Consider the following 16,291-nt stretch of genomic DNA (forward strand, 5'->3'; position numbering starts at 1 on the left):
CAGGCAGAGGCTACCCCTGGGGCACTGGGGGATAGGTGTTGGCTCTTTGGGGTCTGGGGTCTCAGGAAAGGAAAGGAAGATATCAAGATCGGATGGAGGTGATCCAGGACAGTAACTTCAGCCTGGAGGATTGGCTTTTGTATTTCTCCTCACACAGGGAATGGAACTATTAGAGACAGAGATGGTGGTGTGGTAGTGATGGAGAAACTGGACCACTAGCCCCAAGACAGTGCAGAACCATATCTACTTAGAAGTTCACGGGAACCATTCTCACATGCAATGTGGACACCCGCTTGTTCATGATTTCCTGGTTACTTCTGATCCCTTTCCAACACTGCTCTCCCCTGGCTTCCCTCTTGCCTGTGTCTGGTTTTCAGCTTCCTTTACAGGCCCCCCTCTTTGTCATAACCCATGAACACCGGCTCTCTTCAGACGGCTTCCTCCATTTCTCATCTTGTATCATCTGAGAACATCTCACCTCTCAGGTTCAACTATAACATAAATCTCTCAGCTTGCTCTGCTCACAGGCCCCAGTGCCCCAGTGTGCCACATGTGCCCCAGTGTGCCCGTGTGCCCCAATGCCCCTCAAACTCCTGTCTACGGCAGAGATCACTAAGCTGCCGTCTACACATCGTCCTTCTGTTCGCATCCCTGTTCCTGGATACCACACACTAGCTTTCCTACTCTTCCCAGTCTCCTTCATTAATTTATTGTTCTCTGCATACGGTGCTTTCCTGCAGCTCACCTGGACCCTTGCAACTACCCATCTGATCACAGCAGCCTCAAGTTCTCACTCCATCAATGCTATCTTGTATCTCACTTCAGCAATGGCTTTCATGGCACGTAACTCTCATCTGACCCCGCGCAGAATTCTCCAGCGGCCTCTCATTGCTCAGATACATAATCTGAGTTTCTTTCCTGGTCTCCTATGCTCTCCTTTTTCCCAGCTTCTCTCCCTGCACCCCATTACCTGCCACCATCTTGCATCGCACACTCTTGGTATTTTGAAGCGCCATGAATACCCACAACTGTGACCTCATGCCTCCACCTATATTTCCCTTTTTAGAATGGTCTCTCTGTGTCCATCCACTAGAGACATTCTATCGTATGGCAGCTGAAAACTGCCACGGTGAGAATTCTCCCTGATCTCCCCCGGGAAGACTCAGCTCACCCCTCCTTGTGTTTCCCTAGAACCTCATAGAATTGTTTTACTGAGATTTTTTCTATTAGCCTGTATGTCTCTCGTTTAGTTTGTAAAGTTTTTTTTTGGGGGGTCATTCTATGTCTTTATTCTTCATTTTTAGAATAAAGATTTATTTTATTACTAGTTTTTAAGTGTGTTCATTCACACATGTGAATGCAGATGCCAATAAAGGTCCGAAGGGCCAGGTCTCCCTGGGCTAGAGTTACAGGTGGTTGTGGGCTGCCCATTGTAAGTGCTGTGGATTGAACTTGGGTCCTCTGCAAGAAGAGTACATGCTTTTAACCACTGAGTCATCTCTCCAACCCCATGTCTTTATTTTTCTGCAATGCAATATAACACATCCAGTAGTTCAGTGGTCCAAATTTAGAGATAAGGAGTAAGTATACGGCTCACCTAGTCTATTCAGGCTGATGTAACAATATTACCATGCACAGAGTGGTTCATGAGCTTGAGGGTTTGGTTTCTAACAGTTATAGCAGCAAGGAGTCCAAAACTCCGGTGTTGGCAGATCTGCTGTCTGGTGAAAGTCTGTTTCTCATAGATGGGGCATTTTCACTGTGCTCTTATATGATGGAGAGAACAGGGAATGCTCGGGTCTCTTTAATTAGGGCATTAAGGGTATTCATGAGGTTTTCATTCTTCTAATGCCAACACTTTGGGGGTTAGGATTTTAACATGAATTCAGGAAGACATAAGCGTTCAGGCTATGGTGATGACTATGACCCACTTTATGGAATAGAGTATTTTCAGTGCTCCAGGAGCCCCTAGTCCTGAACCACTCATTGCCCAGATATCTTGGCTTTCCTGGTAACTACCTTTCCTTTATATTCATACTACCCATGTGTGCATCCTAGAGCATTGCGGTTGAGTTCTTCTGGTTCTTGAACTTGATGCAGGTGTGAACATGTGCGTATGTTGTTGCAGTTCTTTTCTTGGGTCACCTTTGTGAGAGTCATCCCCTTTATGTGTGTTTGGTTACATGTCTTCCTTTGTGTTGCTATCTACTAGTGCTTTGTGATTGGAATACTCCACGTGTAATGTATCTGTTATGGGGAATTTGGTTTATTTTCACTTGGGGTCTATTAGGATGGTTAGTATACACCAGGCGTTTCTTTGGGGGATAAATCTGGGATGGAACTGCCTGTTGCAGGATGTGTTTACCTTCATTTCTACCAGGTAACGAAAAACTGCTTTTCAAAGTTGGACCTCCTACCATTTCTGGTCCTCCACTGCTTGAGAGTTTCCAGCACTTTTATCTTGACCAACATGTGGCATTACCAAACTTTAAAATGTTTACCTTCTAACTGGTATGTGGTGGAATTTCACTGTGGTTGTAACCTATGTTTCTTCCTAAGCAATGAGGGGGTACCTTTTCATTGGCTTAGGACATTCGGATTTTCTCTTTGGTGAAGAGTCAATTTAAATTTTGTTCACTTTTCTCATGAATTATTTGTCTTTAAATTATTACATTGTAAAAGTATTTTTTGTATCTTCTGGATTTGAATCCTTTGTCAATGTGTGTTGAAAGTAGTGTACTGTAAAGTCACACACTGAATATTTAGGGATTAGAGTAAGCCTTATTCTTTACCTTTGTGTTAACAAGCAAACAGAACAGTTAGAGGAGACAAGTGACAGTGGACACCTGTGTACATTAACACCTCTTCCTCCTCTTCCCAGGTGTCATCATTGTCCCCAGTGCTGGTGTTGGCATCGTCCTGGGAGGCTACATCATAAAAAAATTGAAGCTTGGTGCAAGAGAATCCGCCAAACTAGCAATGATCTGCAGCGGGGTGTCTTTGCTATGCTTTTCAACCCTGTTTATTGTTGGATGCGAAAGCATCAATCTAGGAGGCATAAACATCCCTTACACCACAGGGTAAGTACCTCTGAGGAGCCATCCTGTGTAGTTTGAGTTTTCCTGCCTGGCCCTGTCAGGACAAATCTCTCTTACCCGCCAGTCCCACAGTCACTCAGACCCAACCAAGAAAGCACACAAAAACTTATATTGCTTACAAACTGTATGGCCGTGGCAGGCTGCTTGTTATCTACCTTTTCTATCTTAAATTAACCCATTTCTGTTAGTCTATACTTTGCCACATGGCTTGTGGCTTACCGGTTTCTTTACATGTTGCTTTTCATGGCAGCGGCTGGCGGTGTCTCTCTCCAACCTTCTACTTCCCAGAATTCTCTTCTCTCTTGTCCCGCCTATACTTCCTGCCTGGCCACTGGCCAATCAGAACTTTATTTACACAGAGCGATATCCACAGCACTTCCCCTTTTCTTTTTTTTTTTTAAAGGAAGGTTTTAACTTTTACATAGTAAAATTACATATAACAAAACAATTATCAAGCAAGAATTATAGTTACAATATTAAAGAAGATATCCTATCTATCTTATATTTGTGAGTCTAAGGTTTTATATCTAACTTATCTTTTATCATAATTGAGGAAATTATAACTATCTAGTCTTCCACCACATCAAAGACCTCAGAAGGATATAATATTACCTGAGAACCAGGAGAAGGATGTAAGCATTTTTCAGGAGTCTTGCAAGAGTAGACAGAGACAGCTGGCAGCCTGGACAGTCACCTAATGTTCCTTTGTAAAGTTGGGGCATCTGTTTTCAGCCCACAGGGCTAGAGTCTCTTGGTCACTTCTCTCAGTGTCCTGTAGAATGTCTGGCAGTTTCCTCTGCGAAGCAGGAACCTGAAGGACCATTTTGTCAAACAAAGTTTAGTGGTCACCTTTCTATGGGTCCTGCATGTCCAGTTGATCAAGCAGTCCAGGCAAGAACAGTTTCTTGCCCAAATGGCTATTTTTGCAAAGGTGAAGATAAGATATGAAGTGTCTTCAATGCCCATTCTCCTCTCTGAAGTAAATCGGTGTTGCCAGGAGCAGACATGTCTCACTGTCCAGAAAGTCTAAATTTTAAAAATATTTTAAATGCCATATTCTGTAGACCTTTGAAGTGTTTGAAGAGTACCTGTCTCTGTGTATACCTAGAAGACTTAACTAACATGGCTATGAGTATGATTATCATAGATGACTAATTATTAATCTATTTTTAATTATCCATTTCAATTTAAAATGAGCTATAGAAACATAATACCTTAAACATGATTAGAAATTTACACACAGTATAACAAAATTAACTTTAAGTTTGTATCAATAGACTAAAATCTATACCAATGTAAAACATTTTAAACAAGTTGTTGCTCTTTAGATGTAAGTTCCTTAATCTACCCTTTCATCCTATTATATCTGTATCATATCCCCTTTTCTTCTTTAGAAAGAGATCTCATTTATAATCAAACTGCTTTAAAGAAAAATATTGGTTTTTCTCTGTCCCACACCAGAGGGCTCTTCTAATTTGGGACACAAGAATCTCTTAACCTTTTCTTTTAGCAATATGTCTGGGTTTAGAGAAGGAGTGAGCCAATTTCATCTCCAAAGCCAGCTGGGAATTTGGGCGTAGTTTCTCTTACTACTTCCTGCTGGAGGGGGGGCGCTGTATCTTATGGGAACACAAAGAAAATTTTAGGATTATGGAGTAGTCCGTGAGGGTGAACCTCTGAGCCAGTTGCCTTGAAACCATTCTGGATGTTGGATCATCTGGGCTTTGGTGTCATCGGAGACCTTTCAGGTGGTCTTGGCTGATCAAACCTGATGTATCTTAATCTGGAACAAATCCACAGCCTCTGGCTTTCTGTGGAAACAAAAGCAGAGACTCCTTTCCAAAGCAACATATCCTTATATCCAAATTTTGAAGTCAAGGTACCTTTAAAATTTACATATTTGTTTAACTCAACAGGTTTTATGATCAAATCTTTTTCTGCAGTTAAAAATCCCAAAGATAAGACAAACCAGATTCTCTGTGTAATATCCATCTTTGTAAGACTGAAACACCACTGTGGCTGCTGGCTCCGCCCACCTCAACTTCCCAACATGGCGGTGGTACAGTTTACCGCCAGCTCTGGGTCTGGAGCCATGTGTACCATCAACTATCAGAAGCAGTTCTATCAAAGCAGTGCATAGCCCAGAAACTTTTTTTTTTCTTTTTTTAAACTAGCAAAGGCTAAATCTACCATGCAGCAGAGTAAAGTGCCGCTTGTAGACTCTTCATTCCCGCCACACTGCAGGTCAGACGCACATGCGAGGAAGCCGCCATAGTAGCTCAAACCTGCAGGCTGCCACTAACTTGAGAGAGACAACTAGGAAGCTGTTTTTAGCTCTGTTTTAGAATCTTTTTTCTCAGGTTTTAGGTGGAAACTCTTGCCAACACATTGGGCGCCATTTGTAGTTTGAGTTTTCCTGCCTGGCCCTGTCAGGACAAATCTCTCTTACCCGCCAGTCCCACAGTCACTCAGACCCAACCAAGAAAGCACACAAAAACTTATATTGCTTACAAACTGTATGGCCGTGGCAGGCTGCTTGTTATCTACCTTTTCTATCTTAAATTAACCCATTTCTGTTAGTCTATACTTTGCCACATGGCTTGTGGCTTACCGGTGTCTTTACATGTTGCTTTTCATGGCAGCGGCTGGCGGTGTCTCTCTCCAACCTTCTACTTCCCAGAATTCTCTTCTCTCTTGTCCCGCCTATACTTCCTGCCTGGCCACTGGCCAATCAGAACTTTATTTACACAGAGCGATATCCACAGCAATCCTGCCCCACACCTTGCCCACACTGGGTCTCCCTCCCATCTGCTTTGTCTCTGCAACTGCAGCTAGTGGGTGGAAAGCACAGGATGTCACCTTTATCTGTGTCTCTTTTGATCCCACAGAGTGACCTCCATGACGTTTTGATTACAGAAGATGAGGGGATACTTATTGTATTAATTAAGTTTTCTTTCTTTAAGTGAGTTGTTCTTAATGGCTGGGGAGGTAGCTCAGTAAAGCTGGAGGAACTAAGTTTGATCCCTGGAACCCATGTAAAAACACCTGATGTGGTGGTACACACCTGCAGTCCCTGTGCCGGGGAGGTGGACGTGAGCTGATGCCTGTGACTGCCAGCGACTCCACTCTAGTTGGTGGGTCCCAGGCTAATGAGAGACCATTTCAAAAATCCAGATGGAAAGTTCCTGAGGAGGAGCAGCACATGAACACGCATGCACACACATCTGCACATACATGCACACGCAGGAACCTGCACCCCCACCAAAACCCCATCACACTTATGAAATGTTTTGCTTTCACCTGAGTCCTCCCACTTCTCCTCAGTTCTCCAAACTGAAGCCAACTATGTAGTATTTTTTCTTTTATTTCATTTGTTTTCTCATAGAATGCATTTCCATTATGTTTCCCCTCTTCCAACCCTCCCACGTCTTCCCCACCCTCCCTTCTCACCCAACTTCATGTTCTTTCTCTCTTAAAAAATTATAACAAACAAAACATAAGACAAAAATACCAGAACAAACCAAAAATTTCATAAAAATAAACATCATGGAATTCAGTTTATGTTGTTCAACTACCGGGCACGGGCTTGCCCTGGATAGCAGTTGATATACCCAGTGAGACTTCCCTGGGGGAAAATGATTTCCTTTTCCCAGCAGGTAGCAATTGCAAATAGCTTCTTGGTTTAGGACCTTTGTGTCCACTTCTTCTTCTGGGTGCTGGGATTTTGTCTGTTTTGTGCCTGCTGTATGAGTTTCTGTGAGTTCATATGTGTATAATCCCTGTTGTGTTGGGAAGATGCTATTAGTAATCCATCAACTTCTGGATCTTAAAATCTCTCTGCCTCCTCTTCCACGTAGCCTTCCCTTCCCTCCTCTTCCATGAGCCTTGAGGGGAGCGTTTGAGGAAGACATCTCATTTAGGACTGAGTGCTCCAAAGTCTCACACTCTGCACACTGTCCAGCTGTGAGTCTCCGTGTTAGCTCTCATCTACTGCAAGAAGGAGCTTCTCTGCTGAGGGCTGAGTAAGACCCTCATCTATGGGTATAGCAGTATGTCATTTGGAGTAATTTTATTGCTATTTTCCTTTAGCAGAATCATAGTAGTTAGTTTTCCCTTAGGCCCATGACCTATCTAGTGTCAGATTCTTGGGCACTTTAGCGGTGTCAGGAATGGATTGCTTCTTATGGAGTGGGCCTTCCAATTCAACTTTAAAATGATTCCTCCCATGACTTTTACGTCACTATTGCACCAGTGCAGGCAGATTGCTGTTTTAGGTCACAGGGTTTATTGATGATTACTTTTCATCTCTGGTAACATGCAGAGTACCTTCCAGCACCATGAGTGCTAGTCAGTAGGGGTGAAGCTTGTGGTGGGAATCTTAAACAAGTCTTGTTAATAAGATGAAACCAGAGGCCAGTTATTGGGGTGAACGCAGGAAGATCAGAGGAGCAGAACAAGCCACAGCTTCCTCACCTCACCAGTTCCTCAGCTGGTCTTGTTTCATCAGACTGGAAGCTTCTGAGTCCTCATCCAGAATGGGTCTCAGCTGAACTATGCTGCTCCAAAGCCTAAAAGCTTAACCAGCCAAATGCTTAACTAACTTAATTCCTCGTCCTCAGCCCTTATATACCTTTCTGCTTTCTGCTATCACTCCCTGGGATTAAAGGCTGGATTTCTGGGATTAAAGGCTGAGTCACCAAGCCTAGCTGTTTCTAAAGTGGCCTTGAACTCAGAGATCCGGCTAGCTCTGCCTCCCAAGTGCTGGGATTAAAGGCGTGCACCAACCACCGCCCAACTTCTGCTATGGCTTGCTCTGACCCATTTTCTAGCCACCATTTCTGGCTCTGTTCTAGTGGCTGTCTGTTCTCTGACCCCAGATAAATTTATTAGGGTGCACAATATTGTGGGGAACACAATACCACATTTCCCCTGTTTTTGTCTAAAATTAAAAAAGGTTATAACTAATACAAGAAAAATCATATCCAATATGTATATACAATATACACAGTCAAGATTACATTAATGATGTCTAGTCCATTAACATTTGATAAACTCAAACAAAAAAAATTTCATTACTTATCCTATTTAAACAAGTAATTCCTTTTTAAAAGTAGATTCCATAGTCTCCCTTTTTATCTTATCATATCCATATTCTCTTTTTTCTTTTCATAATAAATTCAATAATCTACCTTTTGTCTATATTCTCCTTTTTCTTTTTTAAACAAAAACTCTATTTTTGGGTTAATTGTCAAGTCCTGTATCATTTGTCCAGCTGCTGCATAATGAGAAAGTGCAGGGCTTGTTTCAAGTCCTTGTTCAAGTAGTCTGTCAGGCTGGATCATCTCAGCTAGCCATCTCAAATTGTCCTGAGTAGTTTGTAGTCCAAAGCCGATCTTTCCATGGTGTTAATCAGCTTAATGGCTTTACCATAGTCCTTGTGAAATCATCATTGTGGGATCCTGTCATCTTTTTGAAGATTTCAAAGTCACTGTTAGGCATGGCCATGGTTTCCTATAGAAGGTTGTAGTTGGACAACAGCTAGATCTCTCCATGTTCAATACATAAGTAAGTGGTATCTTTAGCAACAGGGCCTTACCATCAGATTGTGGAGAACAACCAATAGCCTTGACAATAGCCTGTGATATTTTGGGGGAGGATGTCTATGGGGCTTGTTTGGCCAATGACTCAACAAGATGCGACTATGTAACTGGAGGTTTTATTGGGTGGCATAAAGTGTTTACTTGGGGCACTGTCTTCCCCATTATATGGCAATTTCATTTAAATTCTTTCATCTATGTATAGATTTTAGGAAGCATCTACAATAGGAGCTTCTGATGTTCTTTTCAAAAGGCCTTTGGTGTTAGTTGCTTCTCCTCATTTCCTCTGTTACTTGTCCTTCCATCCCCCTTGTGGTGGTTTGAAAGGAAATGGCCCCCATAGGCTCATAGAGAGTGGCACTATTAGGAGGTGTAGCCTTGTTGAAAGAAGTGTGGCTTTCTTTGTTGGAGGAAGTGTGTCACTGTAGGTGGGCTTTGAGGTTTTAGACGCTCAAGCTAGGCCTGGTGTGTTTCACTCTCTTCTTGCTGCCTGTGGATCCAGATGTAGAACTCTCAGCTCCTTCTCCAACACCATGTCTGCCTGCATGCCATCATGTTTCCCATCATGATGACAATGGACTGAACCTCTGAACTGTAAGCCAGCCCCAATTAAATGCTCTCCTTTATAAGAGTTGCCATGGTCATGGTGTCTCTTCAAAGCAACAGAACCCTAAGACACCACTCATCATTTAATCCTCCTAATGTTAGTTTCTTCTTTATCTTTTTATAATCTATATTCTGTTTCCTTCTTTCTCTTTCTCTCCCACTCTCTCTTTTCCTTCCTTCCTTCCTTCCTTTCTTCCTTCCTTTCTTTCTTTCTTTCTTTCTTTCTTTCTTTCTTTCTTTCTTTCTTTCTTTCTTTGCTTCTCTTCTTCTTCCTTCTCCCTTACCACAGTCTGCTTCTTTTTCTTCTTGAGATAAGGGCTCACTATGTAGTCCTGGCTGGCCTCAAATTCACAGAGACCCTCTCTCTGCTTCTGCCTCCCAAGTACTGGATTATAGATGTGTGTAACCACACTTGATCAATATTTTCATTTGGTTTTATGTATCCCTCCAAAATTTCTTTATATTTAACACTAAGAACATGTGCTTTGCTTTTTTGTTTTTGTTTGTTTGTTTTTACTGTTTTATACTCAAAACATTGCATTTGACATTTGATTTTCTGAGCTTTGTTATTATGTGCTAATGTGTTTGGGCATTTCTATACTGTTAGTACAAATACGAAGCATAGTCAGCTCTCACCCTGGAGCATGCCAAGCATTCTTCTTTGTCTCTTACATACAGTACCAATTTAGGAGAACTCACAATACTGTCAGGCAGGTACTATTATTATCCTGAATTTATAAGTGACAAAACTGAAATGTAGACCAAACTGATCCTTTGTTCAGTTTTTGGCCATGTCACTTCCTCACCAAGATGTCTCTCTTTTCACTTTGGTCACATGACTCCTCCTCTATCAAAGACTATTGGGGTCTAGCCACTTGATAGCCTTCTCCCAGAGTTCCAGAAGAGATGCTGTCAATGTTGGATTGATTAATCTGAGAGATACTTGAATAAATCTATGTACACGAAACTCTTTAGTCCATTTACTTTGTTCTTCTGAGTCAGTTCTCCCTCTACACAGCTTCTATTCTGCTCTCATGCCTAGCTCCTTTCTTGCCTGATTTCTCTCTACATTTTTCTGCTGTCCCCTCTAAGTGCTATCTTAATTCTCTCATCTTAGTTCTGCCCCATCTATGTTCTCATCCATCTAATTCTTTCCCACCTCAGCTCCTCTCCCATCTCCTTATTTCTCATCTTGTTCTTCCTCATCTTCCATCTCATTCTTCTAGTTTCCTCTTCTAGTCCTCCAATCTAGTTCTCCTCCAATCTAGTTCTCCTTAAGTCTCTGAGATTTATAGTTATATATTCATGCAGTAGTAATGCTCTGGCTAAGGAAAGGTCACCAGGCTTGAATTCCCTCAAAGTCAAAAGGAGGGGCAATAAGATCCACACAAAAGAGCAGTAATTATCAGCCATCATCTACAACCCAAAAGGGAAGTGACTAATGGGGAAATGAATCAACTAAAGTCTAAATTTGGTTAATATCTAAGCAAAGGGATTTTATGTGCTCAAACTATATTCTTAGAAGTGGTTAGTTAAAATGTTAAGAATCTATATGTCACTAAGTCATGGGTAAAAATAAAACTACCTTCTTTTTCCTTTTGGTCCCTTATCTGTCCAAGCTATCTCTGCTGCCATTTTCTGGCAGGGTGGGGGGAAGTACAGCTAGGTAACCTGTGTCCCAGCTTGATGTACCTGTAAGTTGAAACTCTTTAGTTCTGAGTTAATTGTTAAAGGTAGATCTAAAACTAGAGATATTTGGAAAGGGGAAGGTTAAGCATAATTAGTACATCCACCAGGCCTTCTCAAACAGATAGTCTGGATGCTTAAGTCTGTTCTTAGAAAGTCTGGGAGGTATCTCAGATAAAATACTTTCATCCAGAGAAGGTCCTGGCCAGAAGTTGCTAATGACAATAATTATAAAAAGGCCTGAAATTAGGGATCTTGACTGTGTCTGTTGTTAGCACAGTTGGAGAAAGTTATACAAATACTTTAATTGTATAGGGGAAATTGTGTCCAGTGAATGATCAAGCATACTGTTCTTAGGAATGGAAAAGCTACAATAGCACACAAGAAATTCATAGCAGGAAATGGCTAATATTCAAAAGCCAATATCATTAAGCCTTGGCTTTATCCTCTGGAAGGCCCTTGGCTTCTTCCGGGTATAGCTTTGTCATAGCCACCCAAATTCCTACTTCATATCTCTATGCCCCACAGCACTCCTCATTTCCCTATAACATTCAGCAGTCTAAAACCATCTCGTTTGATTAATTCCCTTGCACTTACCTTCTTGTTCTAAGTCCTCGAGACAAGCTGTGTTGTCATCTATGTAATAGTTGTGTCTCTCATATTTAAAACAGTGCATGGTGTTTTGTTGCATGAATGGATGGATGGATGAGGGGATGGATGAGTGGTTGGGTGGATTGATGGGGGGTGTATGGTGGGTGAGTGGTTTGATGTGGATTAGATGGTAAGGGGATGGCTGGCTGCATATCTCCAAAGCATTTTGTTCATTCATTATGATGCCCATTTAACGAACCTTTTTAGTTAAACACATCTTTCCCCCCCAAACTTAAAGAAATTTATTCCTTCTATATGTTTATCCATTTTTGACTTTGTCTTAGTAACTTTTATATTGCTATGAAGAGATAACATGACCAAGGCAACTATTATAAGATAAAGCATTTAACTGGGACTTGATTATAGTTTCTGAGGTCTAGTCCACCATTATTATGGCAGGAAACCTGGTGACATGCAGGTAGGTGCTAGAATAGTAGCTGAGAGCTATATCCTGATTCATAGGCAGAGAAAGACTCTGGGCTTGGCATGGGCTCTTGAAACCTCAAATCCTACCCTCAGTGACACACTTCCTCCAACCAAACCATGCCTATTAATCCTTCTAGTTCTTGCAAATGAGTCTGCTCCCTGGTGACAAGCATTCACATACGTGAGTTTATGGGGGTATTCTCATTCAGACCACCACACTCCACTCCATGGCCCCCACAGGCTTGTAGCCATATTATAATCAAACATGCATTTAGTTGAACATAAAAAGTCTCCATGGTCTGTCACAGCCTCAACATGGTTTAAAAATCCAGAGTTCAAAGTCTCTTCTGAGATTCATGCAATCTCTTAACTGTAATCCCTTGTAAGGTCAAAATAAAAAGGCAGAACACGTACTTCCAACATATAATGGCACAAGATATACATCATCATTTCAAAAGGAAGAAAAAAAAAAGCATAATAAGAAAATATTGGACCAAAGCAAGACCAAAAACCAGCAGGGAAAGTTCCAAATTCTATATCTCCATGTCTGATGTCAAAGAATTCTTCAGATTTCCAACTCCATGCAGCTTTGTTGACTACAACACATTTTTCTCTCTTGGGCTGGTTTCACACCCAGTTTGCAGCTTTCTTTTGCAGGTATCACACAACTCTGACATCTCCAACATCTTGGGACCTTCAACACAATTCACTTTCATAGCTTCATGCAATGGCCTCTCTGTGCCTCCATGCAGGACACCCCTGACACATCCCTGGCCTCAGCAGGTTTTCCTAGCCATGAAGGGAGATTCCACGATCCCTTTCTTGTATCCTTGACTCTAAAGCCAGAGCCATGTGGCTGAAGCTGTCAAGTTATGCTGCTCGATGGGGCTGGAATTTGGCCTCATTGTTCAATTACATTCGCATCAGTTTTCTGTTATTGATGGTTTTATTCACCACTTAAGCATTTCTTTAATTCCTTTTCACACATTGGAAGTTTAGATGGGTAGGGTCTTGCTCTGATGTCACCACTCCATCTATTCCATTTAACATCACACTTTTCTTTAAACCTTTTATCTCCTTGAGCACTGGAACATTTGTCTTCATTTCCTGGTATTCCTTTGCTTCTCAAACTGTGCATTTTCCTTGCTAAGCTTGTTCCTTTTTGTTGTAGATCTGCATAAGAGTGATCACTGATAATCACAAGACAAGGTCAATACTAGGCTCTCTTGAAATCTCCTTTGCCAATGCCGTTAATCCAAAACTCTCCAATTTAGCTTCAGACAGATTTTTTTTTTTTTTTGGTGGGGGTAGGGAGAACAAGGGCAAAAAGCAGCCACATTTTTCTCCAAAATATCACAAGAGCAGCAGTCTCTAGGCCATTTACTAATATTTCCCCATCTTCAGTCAGGCCATTGTAATCTACATTACTCTCATCACTGTCTTCTATGCTTCCACTGGGATGGCACAGAAAACTCTGCTTAAAATGTTCAACTGCTTTTCTAGTCCAAAGGCTTCTGTGTCAGTCACTCTTTCTATGTCTTCAACACTGTGTGGCTTTACTCCTTTCAACTCTAGTCTGTTTTTATTTTAAATGTATCTTTAGAAGGTCTGGAAGCCAGACTCTCCCTCATGTCTTCTAAAGCCCTTGCCTAATACCACCCTGTCCCGCCAACCCCGAATCAACTGCCTCTAGTCCCCTAGCATCGCCAGGGGGAATTATATAATTGTGCTGATTGGCTCCATAACAAATTCATGAGTTCCAACCTTAGCAGGCCCTCATCTTTGCTGAACAATCCATTTTCCTAGTCACCATCAGCTTCCTTCTCCAAACTCCTAAGGAGGCTTCCTTTTTAATCCCTTTCCCCAAGTCTTTTTTTTTTTTTTTTGATCTCTGTTTTTTTTTTTTTTTTTTTTTTTTTTTTTTTTTTTTTTTTTTAGTGGGCAGCTAGCTCCATGTTAGTGAGAAAATGAGGTTTCTATCCCACTTTCCACACAAGCTGTCTTATCTAAAACAGCATTATTTTCAAAGTCAAGTATTAACTTCACTGTTGTCTGTCTGTGTGACATCCACCACCAACACACACACGCACACGCACATGCACGATCCAATATTGTTGTATCTTCCCTTCCTTCTGAGGAAAACTGATGAAAATGCCAATCTCAGCATGTTGAAAAATGAAAGTAGCACAGAAGGGAGAAAGTGGGATGTCACCCCCTCCAATCCCAGCCTCCAGTTTAGAGCATTCAGCTATTGTTAGACAAAGACTCATCGTTTTTACGAGGAGGACGATTTGAGACTCACATTCCTTACAGAGGTTGACTTGACGCACTTAGTGTGTTTCTTTCTTGTTTCTGCTCTCTTTCCTTGAGATCATGGAAAGCAAGTCCATTTACTCTTCTGGAAGGCAAGTAGATACCAGGTCTCTGCCTGTGCTGAGGAATGCTACTCCGTGTTGCTGAATCTAGCAAGAACTCCATATAAATACACATTTTAGTTTTCTCAATCTGTGGTTTTTGGTACCCCTCATCTGACTGTGATCATTCAAGAATGATCATCCTATTCCGGAGCTTTGGACATTGCAGAGGGACTCAGGTATCCCAGCATTTTGCATAACAATTTCAGTGACATTTGTGAATTAGCGAAAGAAACACTCAGTTTTCATGGAGAATTTTTGGGGCTTCCCTGCTGTTTCTGGGAAGATACTCCGAGAATGGATGAGCGTGCACAGTTTTGAGTGACAGGGCCTCTTGGGTATGCTGCTTACCGAGTGTAGGGAAAGGGAGAGCCTTGTTGACTTTGGTGGTTTTCTTCCTCCATACAACCCACTCAATAGTATGTGGTTGGCTACCTTAGTAACTTTAGTTTTTTATCTGTTATTTAGACTTACACATCTTTCTCTTTTTTAAACATTTTATTTATTTATTTTACATCCTGGACCACAGTTTTCCCCTCCTTCCTCTCTTCCTATTCCCTCCCTTCTCCCCTCTGCCCTTCCTTCAATCCACTCCTCCTCTGTTTCTGTTCAGAAAGGGCCTCCTATGGCACATCGTTCTCTTTTAAAGATGGGGTCTCTTCGTATAGCCCTGGCTTCTCTGGAATGTGCTATGGAGACCAGGCTGACCTTGAACTCACAGAGATCTGCTCACCTCTGCCTGCCCAGTGCTAAAGGGGTGTGCCATCGTGCCCACATTGTAAGTTTTATTCTATAAAGTAAGTAAAGAGATAAAGGAGAGAACACTTAAAATGTTAAGTGATGGGCTGAGGGTCTGGTCCAGTAGAGCATCCATTTAGTATGTCTGATAACCAGCACCCCTCAAGTCCAGCGGTTAGATCTAACGTTAAAGTGTTCTAACCACAATAAAGTAAAAGGAAAATGTAAAGGGAACTTCAGATTTAAGAAGTTGATATGCTTTCCCTATGAAAGATCCCAGGAACTTTAGCTGATAGCCTGATCTGTTCCCAGTTCAAGATCACATTCCCTGCAGTTTAATTAAGTGATATGTTTGGCTTGCCCCTGCGGCTAGTGATGTGTATTCTTCACAGGTGTGTCTTAATCATCTTATGGTCCAAAGAGTTGGATTTATTATGCGAATCATGGCTTAAGACTTTAAATAAACCCATTGCATAGTGAGACTGACCACCTTCCCCTACTCTATCTTCAAACAATATCTAAAAGTTGATTTAAATCTGATGGTGAGCTACATTTCCAACCAGTACTGCCTCTTGAGACATCACTTAGTGACTCCAGCTTCATTATCTTTCATCTCCCAGGTGCCACCTCTTTGAGCTTACAGTCAAACCTATTACATCTGCCCTTGCTGACCTAGTTAGCTTTAGAAACAGTATTTTACCAGCACTGCATGAGAAGGATTACATGTGTCTAGTAATACTGCCTTGGTTTTGAGCTTTTCAGAGTCAATCTTGTTCTTGTGTGCCTCCCCCAACCTGCCTGCCCCTCTTTCACTGCCATTTTGCACCCCCTCTCCACCTTTGTGCCTTTCCATGTTGTATTTCTCCCTTTATCTTTATGGTTCATGGATTTTTCTTGAACTTTCAGAGTGCATCATTTCTTTGTATCCGGCACTGTGACTTCATGGGGAAACATGCCCATCATGCTTGACTGTGAATTGCACCTGGGCATTTCTAGTGATTTCTGCTTAATCTTTCTTCTTTGGTTATTTCTGTCAAACTAGTGACAGGGTTCCTAACCAGTCACCTTTGCAAAT

The 16,291-nt window shown here is 41.7% G+C and overlaps 1 protein-coding gene across 1 annotated transcript in view; it reads left to right on the forward strand.

Annotated features, from left to right (window-relative positions):
* Slco5a1 (solute carrier organic anion transporter family member 5A1) overlaps positions 1-16,291 on the forward strand; it is a 157,994-nt gene that overhangs the window by 129,268 nt on the left and 12,435 nt on the right. The window contains exons 5-6 of the mRNA XM_036178530.1: positions 1,067-1,129; positions 2,882-3,080. Coding sequence (XP_036034423.1) covers positions 1,067-1,129; positions 2,882-3,080 — 262 coding nt within the window. The remainder of the gene's footprint in view (positions 1-1,066; positions 1,130-2,881; positions 3,081-16,291) is intronic.

The sequence above is a fragment of the Onychomys torridus genome, chromosome 2, assembly GCF_903995425.1.
Source record: "Onychomys torridus chromosome 2, mOncTor1.1, whole genome shotgun sequence".
In the NCBI taxonomy this organism is placed as follows: Eukaryota; Metazoa; Chordata; class Mammalia; order Rodentia; family Cricetidae; genus Onychomys; species Onychomys torridus.